The sequence below is a fragment of the Ursus maritimus genome, unplaced genomic scaffold, assembly GCF_017311325.1.
Source record: "Ursus maritimus isolate PB19 unplaced genomic scaffold, ASM1731132v1 scaffold_2, whole genome shotgun sequence".
Lineage (NCBI taxonomy): Eukaryota > Metazoa > Chordata > Mammalia > Carnivora > Ursidae > Ursus > Ursus maritimus.
In genome coordinates this window covers 7,430,466-7,458,317 of record NW_024424452.1, presented here as the reverse complement: position 1 = coordinate 7,458,317, position 27,852 = coordinate 7,430,466, and the positions used below count along the sequence as shown (strand labels likewise).

General features: G+C 53.1%; 2 protein-coding genes and 1 long non-coding RNA gene across 5 annotated transcripts; 1 reads left to right on the top strand and 2 right to left on the bottom strand.

The window, feature by feature from the left end:
- LOC103670034 (insulin receptor substrate 1-like) lies at nt 1-2,509 on the bottom strand. The gene is made up of 3 exons (XM_040634862.1): nt 2,116-2,509; nt 777-1,900; nt 1-413 (listed from the first exon to the last, which is right to left on the bottom strand). Exons 1-3 carry the CDS (start codon nt 2,507-2,509, stop codon nt 366-368), a joined length of 1,566 nt encoding a protein of 521 aa, XP_040490796.1. The 3' UTR covers nt 1-365.
- LOC103670032 lies at nt 2,269-6,669 on the top strand. 3 transcript variants are annotated; one of them, XR_005835967.1, is made up of 4 exons: nt 2,269-2,395; nt 3,593-3,710; nt 5,163-5,366; nt 6,166-6,669. It is a non-coding gene; the product is annotated as an uncharacterized LOC103670032 (long non-coding RNA). The 3 variants fall into 3 exon arrangements; XR_005835968.1 differs by having other exon boundaries at nt 2,329-2,455; XR_005835969.1 differs by lacking the exon at nt 2,269-2,395 and adding an exon at nt 2,436-2,563.
- Nucleotides 6,634-27,852, bottom strand: AGFG2 (ArfGAP with FG repeats 2). The gene is made up of 13 exons (XM_008698423.2): nt 27,481-27,852; nt 19,926-20,019; nt 18,933-19,048; nt 17,675-17,828; nt 16,920-17,085; nt 16,068-16,193; nt 15,317-15,349; nt 10,508-10,628; nt 10,268-10,350; nt 9,979-10,062; nt 8,610-8,738; nt 8,184-8,269; nt 6,634-7,853 (listed from the first exon to the last, which is right to left on the bottom strand). The coding sequence occupies exons 1-13, from the start codon at nt 27,699-27,701 to the stop codon at nt 7,794-7,796; spliced, it is 1,473 nt and encodes a 490-aa protein (XP_008696645.2). The 5' UTR covers nt 27,702-27,852; the 3' UTR covers nt 6,634-7,793.

Below are 27,852 nucleotides of genomic sequence, written 5' to 3'. Positions count from 1 at the left end.
GACCTAAGACCTTTCCAGGCTGACCAAGAAGGGCCACTTTAATAGGGCAATAGGGTGGGGAGTGGTCCACAGTACAGCATATGGAAGCAAGAAGTCCATCAGCTCCTCCAGGCTCCAGAGAAGGGAGGATTGTGTGAACACGTGGCTGGCACTGGAAGAGGGAAATTAGGGAGAAAGAGAGCGGCACAGCACTTTTGGGAAGCAGTAGAGGTAAGATACCCGGTACTTCAGCCCTCTTGCTCTGGGGCCCTGGGACAGGGAACTGGTTCTTTGGCTGGAAGGAGACACAAGGCAGGCCCTGCAGCTGCGGGGTAGGGAGGAGCAGGTCCCATTCCAAAGAGTGGGACAACTCTTTGGAGGCAGGGTCAGGGGCCAAGGTTGACCTGAGACTCTGGAGTGATGCTGCAAGAACTCTGCCAAGAAAGAAAGGATCAGGGCTTTGAGAAAGCCTGGAATTCATAGGGGTTTGTGGGTAGGAAGGGGGGGAGGGTGGTTCTAGAATTTTCTCCCTTAAAAGAATCCAGCTTCTTGGGGAAACTTTCCTGAAGAATTCCCAGGTACCACGTCTGGAAGTGGTGGAGTGGGGAGCAGGCCCTAAGGGGCAGCTCAGAGCTTCTGCAAGTTGCAGGTCCTTGGGGGCCTGAGAGCCCCTCTACTTTGGGAACGGGTGAGCAGGGGAGCAGGCAGGAAGGCATTCATAATTTTACCCGTTTTCTCTCCCCTCCTCCCCATCCATCCCTCAGCTAGACAGGGCGGGGCTGCCCCTGTCTCCTCACCGGAGCTTTTCTGAGGTTCTGGAACTCGATGCGGGCATAGCTGTGCTGGCGGTTTGTGCTGGTCTCGGAGGCGTTGCCTCGAGCCTCCAGTGGAGGGATCAGGTCCAGGTCGATGTAGTTGAGGCGGCTGTTGTGGGGCTCTTGTATGGCAGTGCCCATTCCTAAGTAGTCCGGGGCCACGTACTTGATACACACGTACTCCCCGGCTAGCTCTGAGGGTGGCTGCAAGGAGGGCTGAGTCCCTGCTGGTCCCCAACGTTCCCTGATGCTGCGAGAGGGGCCTTGGAAGGAAGGTCCAGGCTCCCGGACCCCCAGCGTATAGGAACGGGGCAGGGAGCTCGAGGACAAGGACCCCCGCGAAAAGCGGCTCATGGGCACGTATTCGGTGACCCCGCAACGTTGGAGCGGGTGGTGGGGAGCGGCGTGGGCAGAAGCCGCAAGGCCACGGGGCGCCATCACCATGTAGTCACCTGCTTCGCCACCTCCCATGAGCTCGTAGTCGCTCCCGGCTCCCATGGCTACGTAGCCCCCTTCCCGCGCCAAGTCCTCGGGGATCGAGGCTGCCGTCACCAGCGTCTCGCGGGTTGCTTTCCCGCTCCTCTCCCTCAGGCCCCCGAGATGGCTCGGGACGCTTGACTGGGCTGCCGAGGCCAGGGTCGCATAAAGTTGGGAGGCAGAGGGTCTGTAAGCGCTCGTGGGGGCATCCCTTGGCAGTGGCTCAGCCCTGCCACCGGCACTGCCATCCCCGAGTCGCTTCATGGCGGCCAGTACGGTCTCGTGAATGCTTTGGGCCACGACGGCGTCGGGCGCCTGGAGCCACAGCTCCCCGGGACCCGTGGGCGCCGAGCGGCCGAGCTCCAGGAAGAAAAAAGAGTCTGCGTGGCCGCAGCGGCGCACACTGAGCAGGGACAGGCGCAGGGCGGGCGGCGAAGCCTGGTTGTCCCCAGAGCCTCTGCCTTTGGGCTTCCGCAGCAGGCTCAGCACCCCCGAACCCAGGCACAGGCGGTAGCGGCCGCTGCCCAGGCCTCGTGTTCGCCCCAGTCCCTTGGACCACAGCGTCACGGGCCAGACGTCCTGAAATGGAGCGAGAATCCAGGCGCCAGGGTCCTCGTGGAAGCTGGGATCTGCAGAGACAGGGGGCTGGTCATAGGGGGCTCCTGGGCCGTAGGGTTGGAGTCACTGTGCCCCGAGAACTAAAAACGTGTAAACGCTTCATGTTTGAACTTGCTGTCGGAGACTTACGGGGAGGGACAACCCACAATAAACTAAACTCGCGATCACCTACCCCCTGGCTGACGCCCCCCCGCCCGGTTCCGCCCGCCCGGTGCTCGGGCCTCACCAGCGGCCGCGCGCGCCTCGAGCAGGGCGGTGTACCACTCCTGCTGCTTCGCCTCGCAGACCGCCGCCACGCCCAGGCTGCGGTCGCGCGTGTAGAGGAAGATCAGGTGGCGCTGGCGTGCGTCCACGCGCTTGCTGATGGTGCACGCACCCGTCAGGCTCACGCTGAGCTTGGGCGGCGCTTGGCCGGCACGGAACTTCTCGCTCTCGTAGCACTCGAGGCGTGGTGGGTCGGCTCGGAGCACGAAGAAGCGGCGGCGCTGGGACTTCTGCTTCCGCAGGTGGCCGCAGAGCCGCACGTCAGCGGGACAGGCCCAGGGCCGCGGCAGAATCAGGGGCAGGTCGGCCGGCTCGGACTCCGGGGCCGCCATGGGGCCACCGCCTCCCGGCTTCATCCCCGGCCAGAGGCAATATAGTGACCGGAGTGTAGGGGCTGAGACTCAGCAGAGGTGGGGTGAAGGTGGCAGTCTCCGGGGAGGGGTCAGCGTCCTGACACTATCCGCCACCCGTCTTGATGCCCAGCCTCTCGACCCTGCTCCGGACTTGAAGTTTGGTGCAGGGGGTCTACGGCGGCCCCTCACTGCGCGCAGCGTGTGCCCCAGTGGCTGCCCGGTGGCCTGTGACAAGCGGGGCTCTAGCGGCCTCCTCCGACGCTCGACCCGGCTGGCTCCCCGCGCCTCCGGTCGCCTCCAGCCCCCTCCCTCCCTTTGCCGACTGCTCCAGAGTCCCCACCCCCGCGAGGTTAACCCTCGCGCGCCCCGGGCGCTGGACGTCGGGCGGTGGGAATGAAGTCTGACTGGGAAAGTCTGGGAGAGGGGGCCTCCACCCCACCCCAAACACCCTTGGGCTGGGATTGCAGGGGCGGGGAGTGTGTGGGCGTCTCCACGGATCTGAGCTGACTGCTAAGTGAGGCGCGAAGTGAGGCCAATGTGAGCGGAACTGGGTCGAGAAGAGAATGGGCTGGCGGCGGAGTCCTGGCGATTAGGGGCCGGCCCTTACAGCCGCGCCGCCTTCTGTTCCCCGCCACTCCCCACTCGGGCTCCAGGCGTCCAGCACCTGTGGCCCCCGCCCCCGCCCAATGGGTCTATACTCTTCCTTCCCAAGCCAACCTAGTTGCCAGGGCCACCAAGCATTGGGCTGTGCTGATTTCAGAAGAGCTGGAGGTTCAGATTCTCTCTGGGTTTAGGGTGATAGCAGGGGTCTTCGGATAAGTTAGCTTTTGGATTGGTCCCTGTGCATAGAGCATTTATCACCAGAATTCCAGTCAAGGGGCCCCTGAAGGAGAACCTGTGAAGAAACCATCTCTCACGGGCACTTTCCTCTCACTGCCCTTGGCCCCTTCTCACCGCCATTGTCCAAAAATGCCACGATGAGCAGGCTGAAGGCTCTGATTAGAGGTGCAGACTCTCTGGTGGAGGTACCCTAAAGATTTTGAAACAGGTCTGGGATTCATTTTGTACCCTTCTGATCCTTTCAAGGAACACAAGACTCCTGCTGGGGGTGATGGCGCTGGTCACCGCACATTCTGCATTCACACCAGGAGTTGACGCATGTGTGGGAGCCTTAGAGGACCTTGTGCTATCACTATCATGGCAAGTAAGATAGCTAAAGCGAGGGGGGGAGCTGAGGGCTGAAGAGGGGAAGTGGGCAACCGAGGCCCCTGTTAAAGATGGCATACGGGGAGGAGGAGATATAACAAGAGTCCTGAAGCAAGGGAATCCTGTTTTCTGTCTCAGACTAGTCCAAAGGCCATGACAGGCTGAGCTGGGAGGGCAGGGCTTCCCACCCATGTTTCTCCATTTCCCAGGCCTGTGAGGAAGGGACTCTTCTGGAATACTGGGGAAGCCAGTGGTGCGGTGCGTGTGCAAGCTAGGATCCTTGAACATCTTTTCAAGGGTCATGTTGAAAGTGAGATGCATGGAACCAACCAGCATGGTGAGGATGGGCGTCTGGCTAGTAGGCAGGTGGTGCCCAGGGCCCCCACCAGGTGCATCCGGGTCAGCCATACCTTCCCGAGGTGCAGGGGAAGTGCCGGCAGCTCATGCGTGCACTGGGGCAGTGGCAGCCACCGCTATTGGTAGGTATTGGCCAGGGAGAGGCAGGTATGTGATAGATCTATAAGCAGCCACCAAAACAGAAGTACGTTCAAGGCCACTGCCTCCAGTACCATGTGCAAAGCAGCAAGCAAAAGTGATCTGCAGGCCCCTCCCCTTCCCTGGCTTGGTGCTGCATCCACAGGGCCCAGGACCTGCTGTGCTCCTGGCCTGGAGCCTTACTCTCCAGGCTTGATTTGAAGCTGCCCACAGGTGGGCCTCTTCATCCCTACTGCTTCCCAGTCCCCATCAACCAGGCCACCGTGCAGCACCCCAGTCCTTGTGAAATCACAGCTGCATCAGAGAGACCAGCTCCAGACCCCCTCGTGTCGCTGAACCCCTAAGTGCTGGGTACAGACGGAGCAGGAAGGAGCAGGATCTGAGCACCTGGGTCTGGGCAAGCAGCAGTGGCAGAGTGGGCTGGCAGTCAGTGCCAGGTGATTTAGCCTGCTGGGTACCAGGAAGAGCCTGGAGCCAAATAACTGGCCTAATCAGTTGCCCTAGCAACAACATTGCCCTTGGCCCTACCCAGATGAGATTTATTTTAGCCTGTTGCCCTGGTAACTCCAGTGGCTCCCAGGGACAGGAAGTGGCAGAACCTCAGCTCTGCAGGGTGAGAACACCTCCCCCAACTGAGGGGTCTACCTGTGCACCTCTCCACTGGGTGCAGGGTAGCCCTGGGATGGAATCTCCGCATTCTAAATCCCTATGGAAGAATCTTGTTACCAGTGACAGGAACCTGCAGGGATGAGACTGGGGTACTAAGGCTGGGCTATTCCCGTCAGCCCCTCCCTCCCCCATCTGGAATTCTCCCCACTCTGTGGAGGGGGATGCAGGGACAGCCTCCATCTCCTTCCTTCAGCCTCTCCCCACCATGGCTCCCAGGCTCCAATGTGGAGGGAATGGAGTTCTTCACAGCGGTCCTGGGGACTGGCTCCTGCATTCTCACCCACAGGGGCAGGTGACCTGCTGGAGGCTGGGGCCAAGCCAGAGGCCTCTTTGTCTGCAGAGCATGGTCACAGCGTCGGCCCGCTTGGTCAGAAGCCCAGGGGGAGACTGGGCGAGCTCCACAGTGTGCCTACATCTCCAGGTTTCCCTGCAGCGGGGATCCAACATGTAACCACCGGACAGGGCCGTGCAAGGACGTGCTGAGGGCGAGGTAGGAGGAACACAGCCCAGTCATTTAGACATTTTCTAGCAGGCCAGGGATTTTTCCATTCTTTGCTGCTCGCCTGGATACAGGAGGCCCCATGGAGGCGGCACCGTGGCTGCTCCGTGCCAGCAGAGGCAGCTGCGGTCCTAGTCCTGGCCTATGCCCAGGGAAATCGGGCTTTCTGTCCTGGCGTTGGAGGCTGACCCAGTGTAACTCCCCTGGCCAGTGAGCTAGCTGGAGTCCTTGCTGGACAGCGTGCCCCAGGGCGCAGGGAGGGGGACTGCAGGGAGGTCCTGGGCCCCGACACCAAGCAGTAAGGAGATCCTTGGGAAACGGCAGGGGCAGGAGTGTGACTGAAACTCGCAGCAAGGGACTTTCAATTTCACCTCCAAACCTCAGTGCTTTTGGTTGGGAAAGGGAGTTGGGGGGCGGCGGGGGGGGAGCTCCTCCTGCTCCCACACAACAGACCAGCTTCCTCCCCCTCCTGGCTCTAAGCAGAGAAAATGGGAAACAGAGACAGGGACAGAGAGGTAATCAAGGGGGACAGAAAAATACTGGAAGAAGGGGGCAGAACATGAAAAATCCATGGATGGTGGTTCACCCTAGGAGCTCCACCAGGCGATGGAAGGAGGGAAGGGGCTGAGAGGATGGGAACACAGACCCAAGACAGGATGGGTTCTGAGCCTTGCAAAGGTGGGGAGGCCACGCCTGGCTGGGCAAATAGCAGCAGCTAGAAATATTTCTAGAGAAATCCTCAAAGTAAATAAAGTGATAACACAGTCCCCACCTCTCCTTGCTGTTAAAGGTCATTGGGTGGAAAGACCCAGAGAATCCCAAGAATGAACAGCTGAAGGGCCAGAGTCTCTGTGCAATGCAGAAAAGGGAGGAACAGTCTCCTGACAGCAAGGCTGAATGCCGGGCCTCTCCTCTGCCACGTGAGGTGTTTAACCCACACCGGCTACCTTGTCACCACACAAACAGCCCAGACACCACGGCTGTTCACACAACACCCTCAGGTGAACACAGTCTGGGGAGGGGCTGAGGGTGCGCTGACCTGGGAGCCGTCTGCTCCTGTACTCGGATCCCACCATTTCCGTCTCAGTCCCACTTCGTCCTCCGTCCACTGACCCTCCCGCTGGGAGTCACCCCCTCGCTGCGGCCACCTGACTCCCACTACGCCGGCTCCACTGCTAACCAGGACTCCGGCTCTTCACCGACCCAGCAGTCACACTGGGGCCCCTAGAACTAACCCAAAGTGAGACCATGACAGCCATTTCCTTTTTCTTTCAAATGCAGTTCTTTTCCAACATTGCCTGCAACAGCTTTGGTGCAGAGAATTCGGGCGTGGGGGAGGCACATGGGGAAAAGAAAGGAGAAAACCAGCCAATTGCACAAAGCCTTTCCCTGGAAAAGCCCAGGCTCTGGGGTGGTCAGGACTTGTGACCGCCCTCCCCGCCACCCTCTGGAGCTCCGGCTTTGCTGGTCGAGGCACAGATGGGGATCCATTCCATTCCCCATGTCAAAGAGCTGTCTGGGAGCAGGAGAATGGCGGCATGTGTATATATCTCTATGTGTGCGCGCGTGTGTGTATATATATAATAGGCTATATTAGAAAATTCTCTATGTATAAATATAAAATACTGGTATCCAAACATGACACCACAGCAAACTAAAGTGCTTGACAGGAGTTGGGCATGTCTAAGTACGTAGGTAAAACTATTATTCATCCTGAGTACCCAGGATGAGGGAGGGAGCTGGGGAAGCAAAACCAGGGAGGGCCTCCTGGCCTGGTGGGGGTGGGAAGACAAGCGGTGCTGGCCCAAGCCAGGGCACCAAAGGCACCCTGCGCCCCCCCCCCCCCCCAGCCTTCTCAGCCTATCTGATCACCGTCCCAGGTCAACACCATGCCTCACCTCCAACTTGACCCTACTTTTCCCACTGTGCTTCTGTCCACAAGGAGCCCAGCACTGGAAAGTTGGGGATGGGGGAAGGCTTGCTCCCACAGGGGAATGCTGATCGGTCTGTACCCATAGCTTCCTCTGCCCACATGGTTGGGAGTGAAGGGACCACTATGTATGCTAAGGGCAGGAGAGGAGGATTATTGTCATCATAATTAATAATTTGAGAAATCAAACACCATCACTCCTCTAGGCCAGGCCCTGCCTTCTCTCCTCTTGGGCCTCCTGCCTAGGTGGGGGCTGGAGGGAGGATGGGAGGAAGCCTTGGGGGCAGCTGACCCGGGAAGCTGCCCTTTTATCTGCAAGCCCCAAGCAAAGCATTAGCACCTCCACTATCCCCAAGACCCCTTCCCTGCAAAACAAGGCCCATTCTGGTCTCAGACCCACAGAAATGCCACAGGCAAATGGTCACCAGAGCTCCTGGGAACAGAGGGGCCCCAGAGGGCAGGGAAGAGGCCCCCCCCAGGACACAGTGCTACAAGAATGGGTTGGTGGTTGGAGGTTTGGAGGCAAACGGGCTTGATGAGGATCCAGTCTGGAAAGAAACAACAACCACAAATTAGGGGATCAGGGGAGAAGAGCTGGAGGCCAGGGAAAAGATGTAGTCCAGGATTCCTTTCTCCCCCAGAATTACTGTGCTGAGGGTTGTGGGAAAGTCAGTGGGCTGAGGCAAGTGGGGGGCAGGGGAGTGTGGGAGACAATAGGGCCCACTGACTAACCCACTCACCCCCTGCGTGGCCAAGGCAGAGCTTCACGAAGGAGGGGCATGGCTTCCAGCCCACACTGCCCTGTTGTCCTCGAAGGATTCTGTCCCCAGCCCCCAGAGAGAGGCCATACCCCACACCAAGGCCACACCAGCACTCACCATGAAGGGGTTGGTGGAGGTCCCAGCTGGCTGGCTCAGTTGCCTCTGCCCCAGCTTGGCTGATCCTAGATCGCTGAAGGAAGAGCCTGGGAAGCAAGAGCAGAAACTCAGCGGACATAAGCCCTGCCCCTCATGCTGCTGCTGGCCTCTCCGCTGGGCCTCCCTGCGGGGCAGGAACCCACTACACCCTACAGGGGCAGCAAGAGCAGGTCTTTGTAACCACCGGGAAGAAGGGTGTGGAGCAGAGTCAGAGGACACAGGCGGGTCTGTGGCTTCTCTGGCCCCCCCTACTGGTCCAAAAGGGAACTAGCTCAGCTGTCTGGCTCCCTAATAGTCTTAATATTCAGTTGCCACCCCCCACATCCCCACAGTCCCTGGGGGTGGGGAATAGGGGTAAGAAAGGAGGGTGTGGTCTGAATCCCTTACCATTCTGCTGCTGAGTCATGGAGGTCTGTGGGGGGAACAGTGGTGATGGGAAGGTGCTGACAAAGGCCCTGGTGGGTGGCACTGTCTGGGGGAAGCCAGCCCCAGCACTGCTCATCCCAAAGCTGGGCCCTGTGGAACGAGGACATGAAGTTCAGGCGAGGTCCTGGAATGCAGGCTGGAGAACAGTTCTTCCTAGATCTCTCCAAGATGGGGACATGGGATAGAATGTGTCCCTAACCAGAGGGACCCACTAGAAGTATCCTGAGTGAGCCATGGAAGTCTTCAGCTTCCATGCAACCTAGCAAACCTGCCCTCTTCCTGCCCACGGTGGCTTGTGACACGAAGGGCACAGCAGTAACGAGCAGGGGTGTGGCCCAGAACTGGGGTCTGCTGCCTGCTACCTATTAACTGCACCAACGAAAGCCAAGTATTAGCCCTCTGCGTGCCTCAGGGGTCTCATCTCTAAAAGTGAGCCCGGCCCCTTTCCTAGCGCTGCTGGGAAAAGCAAATAAGGGGTGTGAAGCTCTCAGCAGTGGGGTTTGCCACGCTGGTCAGTGGTGCTAGGTGCTACCAGTCTCTCTTCCTGGCCTCAAGGTTGTGTTTTTTTTTTTTAAGATTTTATTTATTTATGTGACAGAGAGACAGCCAGCGAGAGAGGGAACACAGCAGGGGAGTGGGAGAGGAAGAAGCAGGCTCCCAGCGGAGGAGCCCGATGTGGGACTCGATCCCATAACGCCGGGATCACGCCCTGAGCCCATAACGCCGGGATCACGCCCTGAGCCGAAGGCAGACGCTTAACGACTGCGCTACCCAGGCACCCCTGGCCTCAAGGTTTTTAAGAACAACAACAAAAAAGGCAGGTGTGGGTTGAGGGGAGCATGCCTCTGAAGAGAGAAGAGCTGAGGCTGTGGAGGAATAGGGAGTGAGGAGATCACAACAGTCTGGCTGATGAGAGCAGGGACCGGGGGCAAGGCTGCAGGTGGGACACAGAAGGGAGAGAGGCTGGGCGCCTGGGGGCAGGGGGCACTGCTGAGGGGCGAGGAGAGTCACTGCCGCATCAGTCATTAAACCGGAAGAACTGGCTTGGGTAAGTAGCAGTCTGTTTTTTGTAATTCTGAAATTCTGATTCTGGGACTTGGGTGCCTGGAAATTCAACCTGGTCCGGCCTGGTGAAGGGTGAGAGGGGGACTGATTTCAGGACTCCAGCTGCCAGCTGAGGCTGCCTGCCACTCCTCCTGACGGTCTATGTGTGTGAGACAGGGAGAGAGACAGACAGACAGAGACAGAGAGAGAGGGGAAGAGAAAAGGTGGGAGAGAAGAATTTGCACCCTGGACAGAGTCAGGGCCAGGGCAGAGTCTGGAGGCTTACCTGTGGCCAGGCCGTTGGGCTGGAACGGGTTGGTGGAAGGCAGCTGGGGGTGAGCAGCAGGGACTGTGAAAGGGTTGGTGAAGGCTGCTCAGGGTGGAAGGGAGTAGAGGTGGGAGGAAGAGAGGGTTACTCTTCTCATCTGGTTAATACTCGGATGACAGCATTCCTCTCAATCTTGGTGTGCTCTTTCTCCCCTCCCCTCCCCTCCCTCCCCCTCCCCTCCCTGCAGAGTCCCCAGTTTCCTCTTGGCCTTGGATCCCCTCCCTGGGTCTCCACAGGCAAGACTCACCTCCAAAGGCAAGCCCTGTGCTGCCGCCTCCACCAGCTGGGGCCGACTGGAGCGTGGGGACCTGGCCGGCCACCCCGAAGATGCTGTGATGTGGGAAGAGAAGTCAGCATGCAGGGCACCGGGGATCAAGGGGAGAAGCGGGGCAAGGGACCAGGAGATGGCAAACCCTGTCCTGCCCGATGGGAGGAGCTGAGCAAGCTGGGGAAAGCAAGGCTCTGCGGCCCCAGTGTCTGGACCTACCTGCTAGGGATACCTCCAGCTGATGTTCCGGGCGCCAGGAGGCTGCCCATATCTGCGAGGCTGTTGGGCTGACTGGCAGGTGCAAGAGGAGAGGCCGCAAATGGAGTCACCTGGCTGCTCCCTGGGCAATCACGGGAAACAGAACAGGGAGTGCTGGGGTGAGGCAGGAAGGAATGGGCAGGAGAAGAGATGGAGGTGGGGGGAGCAGGGGAGACGTAGCAGAGTGATGGCATGAGTGCACCCACTGCTTCTCTGAGCCCATGTCCCCCTGGATCACCCGGTTCAGAGGGCCTTGACTCCCGCCAAGATTCCAGGTAACATGGTACTCAGCCTTTGTCAGTCTTCCTAGTGCTCAAAGCCGCTGCTGCCCAGAGAAAGCCCTCGTGTCAGGTCAGTGTCCCTCCTGCTCTGGTCTGACTTGCAGGTCCCATTTTTTCCTCAAGACGTGGAAATGTCTGACCTTCCTCAAACCAGCATTTCCATTTATGGATAAATCCCAGGAAGGGGCAGGTAGAGGGGATGGGGGGAGGAGCTGTGAAGGGCAGAAAGGCCCAGACACTCGGGAGCCCCTCAGGGAAGGTGGGACAGCTCATCTCCCACTCCCACCGGAGCTGCCCCCTCTTGGGAGGCCACCATAGCCCAGGAGTTTCGATCAGGGTTCCTCTGCCCTCTCTGGTCCTCACATTTAAAAAGAAAAAGCACTGAGGGCGAGCCCGCGTGGGAGGCTACGGAAACAGCCTGAGGAGCAAGTCCAGGAAATCCCTGTCCTTTGGAGAAAGCCTCTTTATCTGCGTGTCCTCAGTCTCATCTGTATGGTGGGATCCGGTCAACCACTCTGGGCTGCTGAGAGGGTAAAATGAGGCTACAAACGGAAAAGGCTTGATTTTTTTGAGTGCTGGAAGACTTGTACCGAAGGGAAACACACTTTGCGTGATGTCTGCCACATGCCAGTGCTCAGAAATTGTTTGCTGAATGACTATGTGAGAGGTAGACTGAGAGGAACCGGACTGCAGTTAGGGCCCTACCCCTGCTACTGCTCTGACCTGAGCAAACCACCTTCCTCTCCCGAGCCCGTTTCTGCTTGCCCTCTCGTAGGATGGCTGTGAGACACCCTCCCTCCGCCGAGGTACGTATTTTCAGTAAGTATTCTGAAATCTGTAAAGCGTACATGAACATGAGGTAGCATCATTGCCTATGATAAAAGAAACTATTTCCGGGGTCAGGGAAACGAGACAAGGTCTCAAGGGAAATGTGACGGCTGCCTCAGGTCGTAAGCACAAGTGAAGAAGGCCTGGACTCTCCAGCTCCGGCCTCTCCACGTGTTCTGCCTCTGCCTCGAACAGGAGGCCCCACCCATGGCCCTACCCACCCTTTGGGCTTTAACGGATGGGCCTTCCCTGACCTCAGTCTGAATTAGAGCCTGGTTTTCCTCTCATCACACCTTGTTCTTCGCCCTTACGGCACCTGACATCTTTGTAGTGACATAATTCATTTCTGTATCAACTGTGTCCCCCTCTAGACCAGCTCCCTTGCCAGGAGTTTTCTCACAGATACAAGTTGCAAACGTGCAAAACATGACACAGGCAGGGTAATTAACAGCCGCGCTGTTTGATGGCAAAAGACTAAATATCCATCATTCTTCCACATATTCATCAACACGGGACGGATTAAATAAATTATAGTGTATACATAAGGAGGACTATTGTGCAGCCATAAAAAAACAATGAGGAAGCTGTTTGTGTGCTGATAAAAAAAAATCTAGCAGTGCTGCTCCATTAAAACATAAATCAGGGTACAGAGTGGTATGTCTATTATGCCATCAAGCACGTAAAAAAAAAGAGAGAAAGAGAAACTAGGATGATAAAAAAGTGAGTAAGTGAAGGCTTACTCCTCTTCCCAGGGGGCACGGTGGTGGAGAGGAGGTGAGACAGCAGCCGAGCCCGGGTGGGGCTGCAGAAACTGGAGGCTGGGTAACCTATTTGTGGGGAAGGGGCAATGAGGTGGAGAGAGTGGAGGGGGGATTCAGAGAAGAAAACTGAGGGTAAAAACACTGTAGAGAGTGGAAAGGATGAGCGGGTAACCGTCACAAGGGAAGATACTTTCCCAGCCCCCAGAGATGAGAGGAAGAAGGGCAAGGAAAAGATGAAGACACAAGGCAAGGGAGGAAGGGCCAAGCCAGACTGGTTCTCAAATCTGTGTTTCTCCCTGGCCCCCTCAAGCTTTAGCCTGGTTTCTCCTAAGTTTGTGGCTTTTTTCTGGAGGCCCCGGAACTATCGTTTGAAGCTCCATGTTCTTCCTTCCCTAAAGGGTCAGGCTGTATTCAGCCAAAGCCCTTGTTAAGGGGATCTTCCCGGTGCTAGGCATCTCTGGCTCTGACTTCGAGAAGCTGAGTCCAGCAGGGAAGGCAGGTGCCCAGGCCCGGCTGGCCCGCTCCGAGGTTCCAAGGGTGAGCTGCTTCCTGAGTGCCAGTGCTCGCCTTCGCCACCCTCCTCAACCCCTGGGCTTTCTACAGGAACAAGTGCTAGGTTGCCACGCCACTGAGCACACTTGGTCTCCATCCTCTCCAGGCCCCAGGCCGTCGGGAAGACTGGAAGCCAGCAGCCTAGTGTGGAATCTTCTGATTCTCAGGAGCCCCTGGCCTTTCCTGGGCTATGACTTGGGGTTTGTGGAATTTCTGAGTGAACACAGCTCCCTGTCCTCACTTAGGGTCAGACTCTTCAGTCCTGCTCTGGGCCTTTCCGTCAGGGAGCTCCCAGGCTAGGGGAGGTGCTGTCCTTTCCTCCCGCCGCCAGGCTGTCTGTCTCCTGGCGGACACTAGAGGGCAGAGCCCGCCCTCCAAATGGTGGGGTCGACCGGCACTTTCCGCCCACTCTTGGGGAACCTAGGAATACCTGCGCTCTTGTTGGCTTCTTCTACACTTCCAGAGCCTCACTCCCTGCAGCTGGATTGGTATATATGCCTTCTAGCAGTTTCGGGGGAAACTGCAGTTTTAGAAACTTCCTCTCTCCAGACTCCCCCTCAGAAATATAAAAATACAACCAGGCTTGTCAGAAAGACACCCACCTCTCCCCCAATTCTCCCTACTTCATACCCGGTAGTTCTTTATGTCACACTCAGAGAACCACCCTCGTGATCATGGTGCGGTGAGAAGTGAATGGGAGCTGCCACTCATCAGCCATTTGGGTTTGGCCAAGTTACTGGCCAAGTTGAGCCGGTTTTGTCAACTGCAAAATAGAGATCTTTCCTTCCTCAGGGAGATAACATGAGGATGCTCCTAGCAGTGGCAGGAGCCTGGTCGGCTCTGGCTGGCTGCAGACTCTGGTTTTTGAGATGACCAGACACTGGACAAAAGTTCACCACAGGTTCAGCCAGGGAGGGCTCCTGACACCTTCCTTCTCTCCTTTAAAGGTTGGCCCTTTAGGCAAGGGCTCGTGACAGGCACTTCTTTCTTTTTCTTTTCTTTCTTTCTTTCTTTCTTTCTTTCTTTCTTTCTTTCTTTCTTCTTTCTTTCTTTCTAGATTATTTATTTGAGAGAGAGACAGCACGAGCACGAGTGGGGGAGGAGCAGAGGGAGAGGGAAAAGCAGACTCCCCACTGAGCAGGGAGCCCAATGGGTGGCAGGGACCATAACCTGAGCCAAAGGCAGACGCTTAACCCACTGAGCCACTCAGGCGCCCCAACAGGCATGCATTTCTGACCGGACCAATTTATAACCACCTTGTACAGGCTGCTTCCTTTCGAGCTCTCATTCCGAGGAACGTTTCCCTCTTGCTACACTGAATATTCCTGTGCAACTTACATTCTTACTGATAGCATGCAAAAGGGCCAATTTCCCCACACAGTACTGGCCATTACTAATCTCTCAAACTTTTGTGAATATAATGTATAAAATTATTATCTTACTCTAATTTGCCTTTTCCCTAATTAGTCAGGTTGAGAACATTTTCATCATTTTTTTTTTTCTGGGTATTAGCTGCTTGTATCTGTTGCCCATTATCCTATTCTTTCTTACTTATAGGAGTTTTAAATACAATGATGGGTATTTGTTTTTTGTCTTTTTTCCCTATTGTAATTATCTTTTCCCTGTTTCATGCCTTTAAGGACATAAAAACATTGTTATGGGACATCTTTTAGGAAACCTTTTGTCATACAGAATGTGACCTAAGCAATTTCTATTCGTTAGAAATTTATGTGGTGTCTCCTGGTCTGCGGTCAAATTATAAAAGGGTTTGAAAATCCTGTCTTTTGATTACAAAGTTCTCCTTATATTTATTAGGTCAAACTTGTTCAAGTGTTACTCAGATGGCCTACTTTCTTCCTTATTTGTCTATCTCCTTTATCTATTATTAATCTCGTGAGTCTACTATCGTCCCCCTCTCTGTTGCTGTGTTACATTTTCATTGTGTCTAACAGTTTTTGCTTTATGACTTTCAAGGCTACCCCGTCAGGTACTTTAAGTTCATAACAGGAGGACTTCTTTGTGAATTTTAACTTTTACCAGTATAAAATGTCCCTCTTTGCCCCATTCAAAAAAATGGAAAACAAAAAAACCCCAAAAAACCCCAAAAGCACACAGACAATTCGCAGTGGCACAGTGGGAAGGCTGTGGGCAGAGTGAGAGTCGGGGAGTCTGGGCTCTGGGCCGAGCTCTGCCACTCCGTGGGCTGTACGACAGGGAAACTGCTTAACTGCTTCATCTGGAAGATGGCTACATTTGCAGGATTCCTTCCAGACCTCAAAGCTCTCGGCTCAGAGGACCTGAGATAGGCTTCTACCTTGGGTGGGCCGTGGGGTGGGAAGATAACTCACCAAAGCTGGAACTTCCAGTTAGCATCCGACTGGCTGGCCGTGAGGGTGGAGAAAGGCAAGGGCGGGCGGGTGGGGGAGGGGAGAAAGAGAGAGCGTAAGTCACTGGCTTTCAGACATCGGGTCAGGTCAGCACTCCGGTTTGCCCTCTTGTGTTTCCAGGACGGGCAAAGGTAGAGGGCCGCCCCAAGGCTATGGAGACTTGATGTCTGGGGACTCAGGGAGGAACCACATGCTTTACCGCCCTTGGCCTTTAGGGTCTCTTTCTTTTTTGGGGGGGGGGATGTCTCTTTCAATTGCTAAACAACACAACACTGAGTTTACAGGCTTCTGCTCTAACAGGGGTGAGTGAGGACTTCTGGAGACTATCTTGGACTCTGACCCAGCCCTCGCCCTGTGGGCAGCGTACAACACGGACCATCAGAGCACTCAAGAGGAAAGGTCACATCCACTCTTGATTTTTCGAGGACTGGGGTCTCCCAAGCTTGCCGGTCAGAGATCTCCTAGGCACACGCAGCACAACTCCTGCTGTTTTCCTTCCATGACGAAATGGAGCAGGAGAGCCCCTCTTCCTGCCAAGAATCTCCTCAGACCCCTCTCTTCCTTTCCCAGGCCTGCTTCTCTTCCCCCTCGGTCTCCTTTGCCCAGCTCTCTAGGTTGGTGCAGATGCGAATGAAGGGTGATGTATGGATGTGGAAAACCGAACGCAGTTGGAAGACAGAAGGGGAACGGAAGAGAGCAGGGCAGAGTTTACCTGGGGGTGTTGGCTGGGCCTGGAACGGGCCTTGGCCAGCTGGAGGAAGGCTTCCAAATGCAGAGGAGCCGGGGCTGCCGCCAAAGGCATCGAAGTTGGCAAAGCCTCCGTGGGAAGGTGTCTGGCCTACAGGTGGAGGGAATATAAAGGTCGTATATATAAAATGTACATATAATCGATATAATACACACTAATTCTGAAGGCCAGAGGCCACTGATGGGACACTGCCTTTGCACAAGGTCCTGTTCAGGGAGAGCTGGCAGGGCCTGGGCCGGGGGCCAGACTCCCGCTGGGGGAAAGGGGATGTCAGAGGTCCCCAAGTTCCCCCCCCACCATCTTTTATCCTTACTCCATGAGGCATTCACACTTTTGTCAGGGCTACTTTGGGCTGAATCATGTGGGGAAAAAAGTTGTTTTTGGTGGGGGAAGGGGCTTGGAAGGAAAAAAGGAAACTAGATACCATTTTATTCAACCCTCTGTTGGCTGCTGCTGATCTTTGGGATGAGGGCAGGGGAAATGGAACACAGGACAAGCCCCCTGCCCCCATTTTAACAGAAAAAGAAGGTAATAAAAAGGCGATTTCCAGTGTTCTAAAAGGAAGCGCTGGGAGTCCCCAACTGTGATGTTTTCTGGTCAAACTCGAAGACATAATCCCGCTGCTCTCATCTGACCCCAACCCTTCCAACCTTGATGCTTCAGAATTATCATCACATTCATTTGCGTGACAGGGGCTAGAACCGGCGGGGGCGGGGGGAGCGGGTTGAGGGGGGAAACCTGGTCACCCCAAGGGCGTGAATGCCTTGTGTCAGGGGTATACATTGTAGGAATGTTCTCCTCCCAGGTCCCACTTACCCCCGAAGGCTGGGAATGCAGCAAAAGTTGGTGCCACCTGGGGAGCGGCAAAGGGGTCTCCACCAATGTCGGCCAGCAGGTCAGTACTGGCTTTCTTGACCGAGGAGTGGGGAGGTGGCTGCGAGCTCCGGGGCTGGGACGTCCGAGGCTGAGACTGACTGACAGACTTGAGAGGAGAAGGCATGACATAGAGTACTTGGGAGTCCCAGACATGACCTGGCCCCTGCATGGCTCCCTAGGCTGCCCCCAGATAGGCAAGTGGAGAGAGAAGAGAGGGAGAAACTGCCCTCAACTGAGAGATTTCCTGGGCAGCACTGCCTGAGCCCCTCAAATATACCTAACTTCTCTGTCTTCTCAGCGCACCAGCTCCCAGAAGCAGACATTTTAGAGCCTATCAGTGAAGGTAACCCTGAGCTACACAGGGATGTTGCCAAGAGTTGGACCCGCCCCCCTGGAGCTTGAGGCAGAGTTCCGGTCCCTCCTGCATTTCTTTGGAGCAATGGTCAGGTTTGAAGTTGAGACTCGGACTTCCCTAAATACCACTTCCTGTTGGGTTCTTTCTTCTAAAAGATAGGAGTCCAAGGTGAGTCCAAGACATAGGTAACAGCAGGGCCGAGAACCAACTCACACCTCCTACACTGTCATCTGCTAAGTCCAGGGAGGGGAGGCGGGGGGGGGGGGGGGCTGGATTTAGGAAACTGACATCCCTGTCTCCCAAATCCCCAACTAGTCTCGAAGGGCAGGTTGAGAGTTACCTGGCTAGAGGTGGAGGCGGCAGCTGGGAGAGATGGCACAGGATCCCCCAGAAGAGTCCGCAGGGGCTTCCCTTCCGGGACGGAGCCCTGGATGGGGGTGGAGGCACTGCCTTTGGTATAAGCAGGCCCCTTGACTTGGTCTGGGGGGACATACCTTTGAGAAAGAATAGTCAGACTGAGAGGAGGGGGTAACACCGTGGGCCATGCTCGAATAGGCACCTGGGAAGCCCAGGTGGCAGCAGTCCGAGTCCCTTGACCTTTGCCCACTGATTCTCTTTTTTGAACTAAAGGGAATTTCGTAACTCAGCAAAGTTCTGCCCATCCTGAGCGTCTCCTTTACTGTTGGATGCTCATTCTTTTCTGCAGGAATGTTCACTTCACTCTGCCTTGGACCTGTTTTTCTCTCCTCTCTCCTTTCTCTTTCTGACATCAAACCATTTGGGTTTCAAGTAATAACCCGTCAATAATGCTGCAGGACAGGTGATCCTATTTCCCAACTTCCATTTTCTTTTCTAGGTGTTTCTGCAGGTTCCTCCTTTTCAGTCCCACAAAAAGCTTCTGCCACCTCCTCTTCTAAGCGCTCACAATCTATCCTGCCAGCTCCTGCTACTTCTGATAAAATCCTCTCCACTCCAGTGTATGTATGTGGTCTCTACTCTGGAATTATTTTCTTTATCTGGAGGACACCCCAGGAGGGACTCCAAAATGCTGTTTTGTCCACATCGATCTCCTTGCTGTCTGCATTCCCTTCTCCACCCTATAGTTACCCCCCAACATGCACACACCCCTGAGATGAAGCAACAGAAAGTGCCACATGGGGAGAGAAAAGGCAAGGGAGAGCAGAGATGCTGTTCTCGTCACCAGGAAAACAGAACACACAGAAACCACAGATAAAACAATGGGTTAAAAGCACAGAGCTCTAGGACATGTGCTTCCAGCTGCCTCTCTGCATATATGGACCCAGCTGAGCTTTAACCTGCCCCACATTCCCACAGGCCCAGCCCCTCTCCAAGCCGTCTAATGTCTCTCCAAACGAGGGGCATCAAATCTGCAAGGCTAGTGACTGGGAACAAACTGTCCTTTAGGAAGTTTTATAATTTTGAAGTCAGAATTGAGCCCTAACTGAATCTGGGTGGAATCCACTCAACCTAAGTCTGGCCTTTGAGAAAAGCCCCAATTCAAGTCTGGAAACTGGACTGTCAGTTGAAGAATGTCTTGGGACATGCGTCTCCGTAGCAATCTCTTTCCTCCTCCTTACCATCTCTTCTTCTCATATTTCTCCTGGAGAAACTCCTTCACCTTCTGAGGATCCCTGGAATCCGGTATTAAAGATGTCCGAGCATCAAAAAGACCCAGCCAAATCTTTCTGCAAACCTAAAGGAATGGAGTCAGGTAACAGAGGAGTTCAGGCAGAAAGCATGACATGGGAATGACACCACTTCCGGGTTATTCATCAATACATGTTTATTGAGCACGGACATTCCTGAGGGTCTCAGTATACCCACAAAGCAGACACGATCCCTGGCTTCACAGAGTTGACCACCTAATGGGGAGGGTCGTGCCTTAGGTAAGTAAAAATAGATTTATAATTACATATTATGACACAACTTGTAAAAGAAAAAAGAGGGCCATGAGAATTATGGGGAACTAAATCTGGATGGGGTGGGGTCAGAGACAATTGTCAGAGCTGTGGCTTCTAGAACATCCTCCAGAGGCCTTCCCTTCTTGGCGCCCTCCAAGTAAACCAATCACCTGCAAGCTAGGAGGACTGCTAACACCAAGGACGGCGTCTTCCCACCGCCAGCAGATTTAGCTGGGGAAGGGGTTTAACCCACGTTTGAGTACATGGCATGGGCTCACACCCAGGGTGCTGAGGGGCAGGTCAGTAGACCTGGCTCCAGGAGATCTTACTCGAGGGGCCGGCCCAGTCTACTGTGAATGCTCAGCAATGTGGACCTCTAAGTGTCAAGGGGCAGTCTTCCCTGTGAGTGCCCAGGAGTCACCCCCTACAGAGATTTTGTTCCTTCCCCCGATTCCTCTAACAAGGGCCTAGACAAACCACAATTTGTAGAACTCAGATTTCATGGACATACAGATATACATAAGACAATATATACTATACACTAAAAAAAATAAGAGAAACTCGACCAAAAAAGAAAGCTGTAGGGTTTTTCTGTAGTCTTGAGGCAAAGCTCCCCTGGGGCCAACAGGGCAACTACAGCCAGTAGCCATTCCATCGGTGGTGGCTCACCTCATTTCCACGGGATTGCAGGAATACGACTTCGGGCTCAGTGAAAGTTGTCATGGAGATGGACTTGACTCGATGAGGGGGGTTCAGGCCTCTCCTGGTGGGAGAGAAACAGGAAGAGAAGTACGATGCAGTTAGCACTGCAGGTCTGTTTATGGGAGGAGGGGGAGGGAGAAAGGAGAAAACAATACATAAATTAAGCTCAGGCAGAATTCCCCGACCAAAGCTACTTCCTAATTCAAGGAAAGAAGGGAAGTGAGAATGTTTTGGAGGCTTTTAATGAGAGTCACGAATGTGTTGTGTTCCCTGTCATTCTGGAGAGAAAGGCAGAGCCTTCCCATCCAGAAGCCTTCTCTCCCTTGCCTCAGTTCCATGTTCAGCCTGCAGGCTGGGGGGGTGCTTCCGGGAACTCAGAGATGTGCCCACTTCCCATTTCCTGTTTTACCACTGTTTTACACCTGCCTGCCCCTCCTCTTTGTCTCGACAGAAGGTGTGGTGGTAGGGATGGAGAGGGTCCCTCTCTTTCAGGAAGAGATCTCTGGGAAAAGAAATAGTCCAGGTTTTCTCAGCTCTAGATCTTTCGATGAAGCAGGAGGAAGTCAGGTTCAACCATGAATAGGAGATTGGCATGAGTCAGGAACACATATCCTGTAGTGATGCTTTTGTACCAGCTCTGTGTGCTCTGTTAACTCTCTGGGAGTCTAGTTGTGCCCACAGAAGCCCCGTGGAGATTACAGTAGACAAGAAGGCTTCCTTGCCCCCACTCAACTGCCCTCTGGAGTGTTCTCACAAGGGAAACTTGGCGCCGAGCCACGTTCCCCTTTCCTTTTCCCTTAAGTTTTACTCTGGTGTAGACCAACTGCACTCATCAGATGAAAACAAAACTGGCCAGACCACAGTGAATAAACCAGCCCCCGGGCCCAGCACGTGAAAGAGCACAGGCCCGTGCAGGAAAGACTGTCTCAGCTGGTGAGGCTCTTCAGACTTTTACTCCCCTGGAAAAAATTGGGCAGATCAAGATATGAAAATAAAAGTAACTCTAGAAGAGGGTCCTGATTCCATTGGGAAAGCAAAGACGGAAGGCAGAGATCACACAGTTTACCAAATGGAAACCCTAGAGAAAATTCAGGCTTACCAGTGCACCCACAAAACAAAGGTGTCCCTGCGAGTCTAGAAGAACGGCAGTGTACGTGTTAGTGTACGAGTACGTGGGCGCCAAGGCGGTGGGGGCGAGGGAGGGGGCACAGGTGACACAGTACAGGGCGAACAGTGAAGAGCGGCAGCCCCTTTGGATGATAAATTACCGATTGTGGGATTCTAACAAAGGACCGGACACCGAAGGCTACAATTGAAGGCCTTTTCAGCAATTCTGCCGCTAGACTTTTAAGTAAAGCGGTTCAAAATACTCCTTTAAAAGACCATATCAAAGAGGACTGATGCCCCAAGGAAAGATTAAAGCACGGAAATCCAAAAGCCAGGCTTTGTAACTACATGTCAAACAATAGCTCTTAAACGTGAACTGCCCTGAAGACTCTCTTCTAATCGCATTTCAGAGATATTCCAGTTTTCTCTCCTAAAGCCTCTCTCACTAATGACCTTCTTTTGTTTTGAAGTCTAGACAGCCTTTTATATTCTTTCCCTAGCTCTTGCTCACCTTAATCCCTAGGCCTTTCCCTCTCAAAAGGCCAGACGTTCTGAGGTCTAGCCAGAGCAGACCTCTCTGTCCCTATGATCCCAGTCCTTATCTTCACCTCCCACTAACAAATATTTCCTTTGCCAAAATACAAGGCATTATGGTAGGCACTTAGACAGTTGTTTATCACTCTATATCATATCTATCACTTATCGTGTAGGACGTAGTCCTTGATCACCCGGCGCTTGCTTACAATGACCCTAAGGAGCCTGGACAAAGATACTTCTCAGTACAGGTGGGTGCCATTTAGGCACACAGAGCCGGATCAGGGAGAATATGGCACCAGGATGCAGCAGTGGGGGAAGGAAGAGAAATGGTCACGGGAAAAGTAATATGTATTATGTTAACACTAGAAAAACAGATTCGAAGTCTATCACAAAAAGGTCATTGACATTTCCTGAAAGGACAACCAGGAACTGTTAGCAAAGTGTAAACAGGGAGGTGTGCTTCCTTGTAGGGGGAGGGGGAGGGAGTGACCCATTCATCAGTCTAGAGGGGATGATTAGAACAACAGAACTTCCTATGGCTGAGCTTGGACTGGAGGGGTTTTTTTGGGGGGGGATGGAAGATAGGATGAAGGGAAAGCAGAGAAAATAAGTGATATGGGTGCTTTGGGCCAAATGAATCTGAGGGAACAGAATGTTTCCATAGCACAGTACAAAAAGCACGGCTCTGACCTTGATGTCTGTAGACTGGATTATGTATAACTAGAGCCACAGTTTGGGGGCAGGGAAAATTCTCTACAAGGCAACATTCTGCAGCCCAGGAAGAGGACCTAGTTACATGGCCTATGAGTCAGAGCGTTTTGTTTCTGAATCAGAGAGAGCCCATTGCTGGCTGACAGGAGCAATTTAGAAACAAGAGCCCCTCTCCTCCCAGTAGCTGAAATCAAATGGTCGTGGGGTATTGGGGCTCTCTGGGGACATGGCAGGGTCATGCGTGGGGCCAGATCTGAGTCACTGGCCTGGAATCAAACAGACCCAAGTCTCCAAGCTGCACCCAGTCTCCCCAACATGACTCGCAGGTTCTCCCCAAAAGAAGTGAGAGCTAGAAGGAGACACTGCCCTTCGGTTATCACAGCAAATCCATTCTGTTATTTCTAACCAGGAGGTGCTGGGGAAAAGCAGAGATAAATTTATTTGCCCACAATAGGGCAAAAGTTTCCAAGTGAAAGCAAGTCCGTTACTAGGACTCGAGCCTCAGTCCAGTCAGGAGGCCTTCGACGTCAGTTTGTTTCACGGGGCACCTGACTGGCATTTGAAGTACTCTGCATCCCTCTTTGAAGTGCCCTGAATTACTGGCAGCCAAGCGACCTGCAGGGACCCTAAAGCCCGCCCAATTCTCTCTGCTGGCCTCTCTCTCCCCTTCCTTTGATGCTATCAAGTGTAGGACTATTTCTACAAATACCACACCTTTTGTTTTTCTGTGGTCATCACCCTCACAACGGCCCATATTTTGCTTCTATCTTGCTTCATGCAAGTCTCAGACCTGCTCAGCTGCTCAGATAAGAAGGTTCTGTCAGGTCAACAATGGAAAAAAACAGTTCTACCCAGCACCCAAGTTCTTTCCTTTGTGCCAAACTTGGACTTGGGAATTCTTGACTTTTGAATATTTCGTGTTCAGATTCACCTCCCCCCGCCACATGGTTTCTTTGCTTTTGGGATTCCAGTCCTCTGCTTCCGAGCAGGGTTCAGCTAAACCATGTTAGCTCTTATCTGGGATCCAAACGTCACCAAAAAGAGTGACGGGACTAGTAAAAGTCCCTAATAGGAGAGCTCCCCCTTACCTTGCCCAGGCTCAATTTCACTGATTTTAGGAAACTTCTTCCTAATTGAAAATCCCCGTTTAACCCATTTCCTGTAGTTCTTCCTTAGTGACAATGATAAACTGCTGTCCTCCGCCTTCCTCTTCAGGCTCATTCTCAATCCTGCTACATTTTTTCCCCTTCTTCTCATCTCTTTGGATGAAAGGTGAGGTGGGAGGGGATGGAGGGACGGAACTAACACAGGGGCAAGAAACACGTCTACCTCTCTAACCCAGACAGATGGAAAAGAACTGAATTATTGAACAACACCCTATGCCTTTTCTTCCATGGAGATAAAAGTGCTTCAGCGAGGAAACACTACCAGCAAAGCCAGATGAGGAAACTAAGGCACCAGGAGGTTAGGAACCTGTCACAAAGAAAGAGCTGTCAAGCACATCTCCTGGCACCCAGCCCACAGCTCTGTCCACCCGAATCCTGACTTAATCCCACTATTGGAATAAAGTTGTGCAGAAGTAGAGGAGACAAGCAACTATTATTGAGAACTGAAGGACTACGGCTTACAGAGGGACCGAAACAGCCAGGTTAGGGAAGCATGCCACAGACTTCGGTGAAAAAACTGGGTGTCAAAGACAGTGCCCATCCCTCATGTCAACGACATTTCAGGCCTCCGGATCCGTTTTCTTACTAAAGAAACATGGTTTATCCATTGAGGCATCCAGGCAAACTAGAACAAGAAAAAAAACACTGAAGGCACTGCTTTGGAAAAAGGACTTTTTAGCAGCAAGCTTTACCCCGTCCTAGCTTTGCTGTCTAGTAGAAACGTCAGACACAACCAAACGCACAGCGGATGTATATACTGGGGAAATGAAAAGGACCTATATCCAGGTTAAGGAAACTAGGTATTGGACGGAAACCAAATGAATTAAACTAGGTCAAATTTGGGACCTACAATTGTGGCAGCATGTATATAAATTTAGAAACAGCCAAAACTAGCAGCTTCTCTCTCAGTCCCTCACACCAACGCTGTGGTTTTCTGCTAGAGCTGAGAAAATACTTCTCATGAAAAAAGAAAATGAGAATGAGCTCTCACATGTAGTGATGAAGCCATAGTCATACCCACCCACCAGTATTAAAATCGAAAATTTTCTCCAGATCTTGGGAAATCCAACTTTGGCTGCAACAGTCAACTTTGCTACATCAGCCTGTGCAGCCAGCTGGGAACTCTGGTAATGGTGCTCACTGCCCCCAGAACACTCCACTCCCCTAAGAGGTGGACATAATTGTAACATACTCACCAGAAACCTAGCTTTCAAAATAAAGCCAGTCCCGCTGTCTCCTTTCTCTGGCGGTGGTGCTAAGTGTGGTACTTGAATTCTCACCCCCCTCAATACCCTCGTCCTTTAAACAAAGACTATTTCTTCTCTTTTTGTCATCATACCTCAACATGAGCTCCCATCACTCTCCAGCCCATCCTGAGCTTTATTTTACTTCCCAGCACTTATTACCACCTGCAATTATATATTTACTGATTGATTTAAAGTCCATGGCTTCCACTACGGTGTAAGCTACGTAAAGATGGGTACAATTTTGCGCACTGCCATATCTCCAGTGCCTAAGACCGTGTCTGGAGCTTGACAGACACTCAATAAATATATGTTGACAGATTGACTGAATGAATGTGCAGCCTCTTGGCCTACCATGACTTTCACTTCCCAGTACCACGAAATCCTCATCTGTGGGCAATCAACCATGTGGATTTAAGATGTTAACTGGTCTATGTGCCACCCTGGAGCCATGCCCCTCCACTGCCTGCTGAACTGGGCGTGCTCCCTCTTTACTCTGCAGCCGGCAGTAGGCATCCCTCACCTCACAGCCTCTGTTTACTGCCCACCTGCCAGCTCCCAGCCTTTCCCAAGGTGCCTCAGAGGGCACAGGCAATACTTTGAGAAGACCCTTTTACAAGGTTCCTGGGCCTTGCCCTACTTAGCTCATGCTAATTAGAACTTCAATTAGCACATGAGAAGTACCACCAGAACTTAGGCAGACAGTCACAGCCAGGGAAACTACAGCTTTCTTCTAGAGTTTACTCTGATATTTCTGTCCTTATAATGTCAACACGCCTTCAGTTCGGCTTCGTTTAGTTGCCTGGCTTTTTGATCCTTCACTAAAGACCAACAATCATGAGCACAGGGAAAAAAGTGGCCAAGTTCTGCAAACTGTGCCCTGATATTTAAGGAGTTAACTGTTCTAGCAAAATAAATCAGGTTTTTAATGTGTGCCAGATCCCTTGACCCTCCTTCTGCCCTGATTGAGGGATACTCATTATAGAAGTGAAATGTTATCTATGAGATACTTTAAACCAAGATCTATAAAATAATGATAATAATGTCAGACCTCCCATTTAGTCAGTGCTTTATCTTTTGTGCTGTGCAGCTAACCATGGGGATGAATTAACACTGTTTCCAAACATTTTCTTCCTAGGACCTAGACGCTGATATGTCATCAGTTTTATCCCCTGGCTCCCAGACTCTATAATCAGATTTTCCTCTTCATTACAGGATCTTCAGGAATCTGCTCTTTCTCTTTCTGCTATAAATAGTCCTAAACTTTGCTCCTTCTCTCCTCAGAGTACTTGTCCCAGTCTCAGTTCTATCCTTTTGCTTCATTTAAGACTCTACCTCTGACACATTCCTGTTTGGGTTCTAATCATTGTCCCCAGAGCCATAATAGCTTTTACTTAGACCAAGTCATAACACACAAGTGAGGTCGATCAGAACACAGAGGTTTGGCAAAGGAGGTAAAAATCGCATAGAGAATCCTAGACCGTATCTTAGGAGACCCGGATCTTCATTTCTGGTCTGCCACGATCATAACCTAATATCCAATAACAAATGCTGAAAACAGCAACCCCCATATAGCACTGGATAAATCAGTAAACCTCTCTTTGCTTCTGTTCTCCCGTCTGTCATGTAAGAACAATACTGCTCCCTCCTTGGCTCCTGAAGGTTTAAGAAGAAACAAGGAAAGCACCCCTTGTTAAATATGAAACCAACCAACCAACCAGACAAACCAATATATTAAAACAGTACTGAACAAGTCAAAATAAATCTCTTGATAAACTTATACAGAATAGAGATACAGGGTTGGTATCGAATGTTAATCAGGCATCTAACCAAATAATTCCCTACAGGGGAAAAAGACCTTACTCTATAACCAGAAATCTGGCCTAGAACTGTGGCTCTAAATTAGCTCAGGCATGACCAAATACAGTGCCAGTGCCAAGTGTTGCATTGCAGATTATACAACAAAACTCCCCCCAAATCTAGAAAGAGCTGCCAGATGCTACTACCAGGATCAAGCCATGGCAACAAGAAGCTTAAAGGTGTAAACTATTACAATTAAGGATGGCTCATTCAGATCCCCAAACCTTTGAAAAAGTTAAGCTCTCTAATAGGGTAACCCATCAGCTCTCATCTCTTAAGATTTGTAAGAAATCTACCTCTGGGTTGCACTCCGAAGCCCGGCAACATTAAGACCTGCACCTGAACGCGTGACCAAGGCTTCTTACCTGTCACTATCTCTATGCCCTCAGCCTGGGTGAACTTACCTATTTTAAATTGGTTTCTCCATCTCACACTCCAGGATGGGCACAAGCCAGAAGGAAGAAAAGTACGCCTTCATCTAGAGCCCAGCTTACTCTACCCCTTTCCTATTTGCCCCTTACCTACACAGAGTTCCCTTTCAAGGTGTGTGTCATCCTCTGGCCCTTTAAATCTCTAAACACCTCCCCCCTGTTCCCTCCAACTCTCCCCCACTTTCGGTTCGGTTCGCCTCCCCTCCCTTGGGGAATTTCCCCCCTCTCCGGTGCCCTTCCTTTCCCCTGCAACGCGACTCCAATCTTGTCTTGTCTCCCCTGCCAATTTCCCTTCTCCATGACAGCTCTGCAGCAGACGACCCTCTCAGCGCATCAGGCGCGTCCCCAGGCCTCCCTGCCACCCCTACTTCGGCTCTGTCCCCGGATCCCCGCTGTCCCCAACGTCGACACTCCGCAGCCCCTTCCCGGTCCTCCCTCCTCCCCTACCCCGCGCCAGTTCACTCACAGGAGGCCGGAGCAGGTGGTGCAGACGAAGCTGCCCACGGTGATATCCACGTAGGTGACCCCGCGCTGGGCGCACTCGAAGCAGTGGCGGTTCCCCGCCTGGCTGCAGCCGCCCAGCTCCCGCACCCGGCGACACCACACCTCCGAGGCCGCCTCCGCCTCCGCCTTTCCCCCGCTGACCCCGCCACCTGGGCCTGGACCCTTCTTCGCCGCCATCACCATGGTTGCCCGCTCCCTCGGACCTCCTCCCTGCAAGTCAGCAATCGTCCCTTCAACCACGGCCGCCTTCCCGCCTCCTCTGCCTCCTCCGCACGCCCGGCTCCCCTGACAGTAGCTAGGGAGCCGGCGACGTCCGCGAGAGACTCTTCAACCC

What these genes read in the sequence shown, in the direction of transcription:
- LOC103670034 (XM_040634862.1), bottom strand. Translation starts at nt 2,509, where the DNA reads ATGAAGCCGGGAGGCGGTGGCCCCATGGCGGCCCCGGAGTCCGAGCCG. An exon ending in CGAGGCGCGCGCGGCCGCTG is followed by an intron (nt 1,901 to 2,115) that starts GTGAGGCCCGAG and finishes CTGTCTCTGCAG; the next exon opens with ATCCCAGCTTCCACGAGGAC. An exon ending in AGAACCTCAGAAAAGCTCCG is followed by an intron (nt 414 to 776) that starts GTGAGGAGACAG and finishes CTTTCTTGGCAG; the next exon opens with AGTTCTTGCAGCATCACTCC.
- AGFG2 (XM_008698423.2), bottom strand. Translation starts at nt 27,701, where the DNA reads ATGGTGATGGCGGCGAAGAAGGGTCCAGGCCCAGGTGGCGGGGTCAGC. An exon ending in TGCAATCCCGTGGAAATGAG is followed by an intron (nt 19,049 to 19,925) that starts GTGAGCCACCAC and finishes CCATTCCTTTAG; the next exon opens with GTTTGCAGAAAGATTTGGCT. An exon ending in GCCCAACGGCCTGGCCACAG is followed by an intron (nt 8,739 to 9,978) that starts GTAAGCCTCCAG and finishes CTCGTTCCACAG; the next exon opens with GGCCCAGCTTTGGGATGAGC.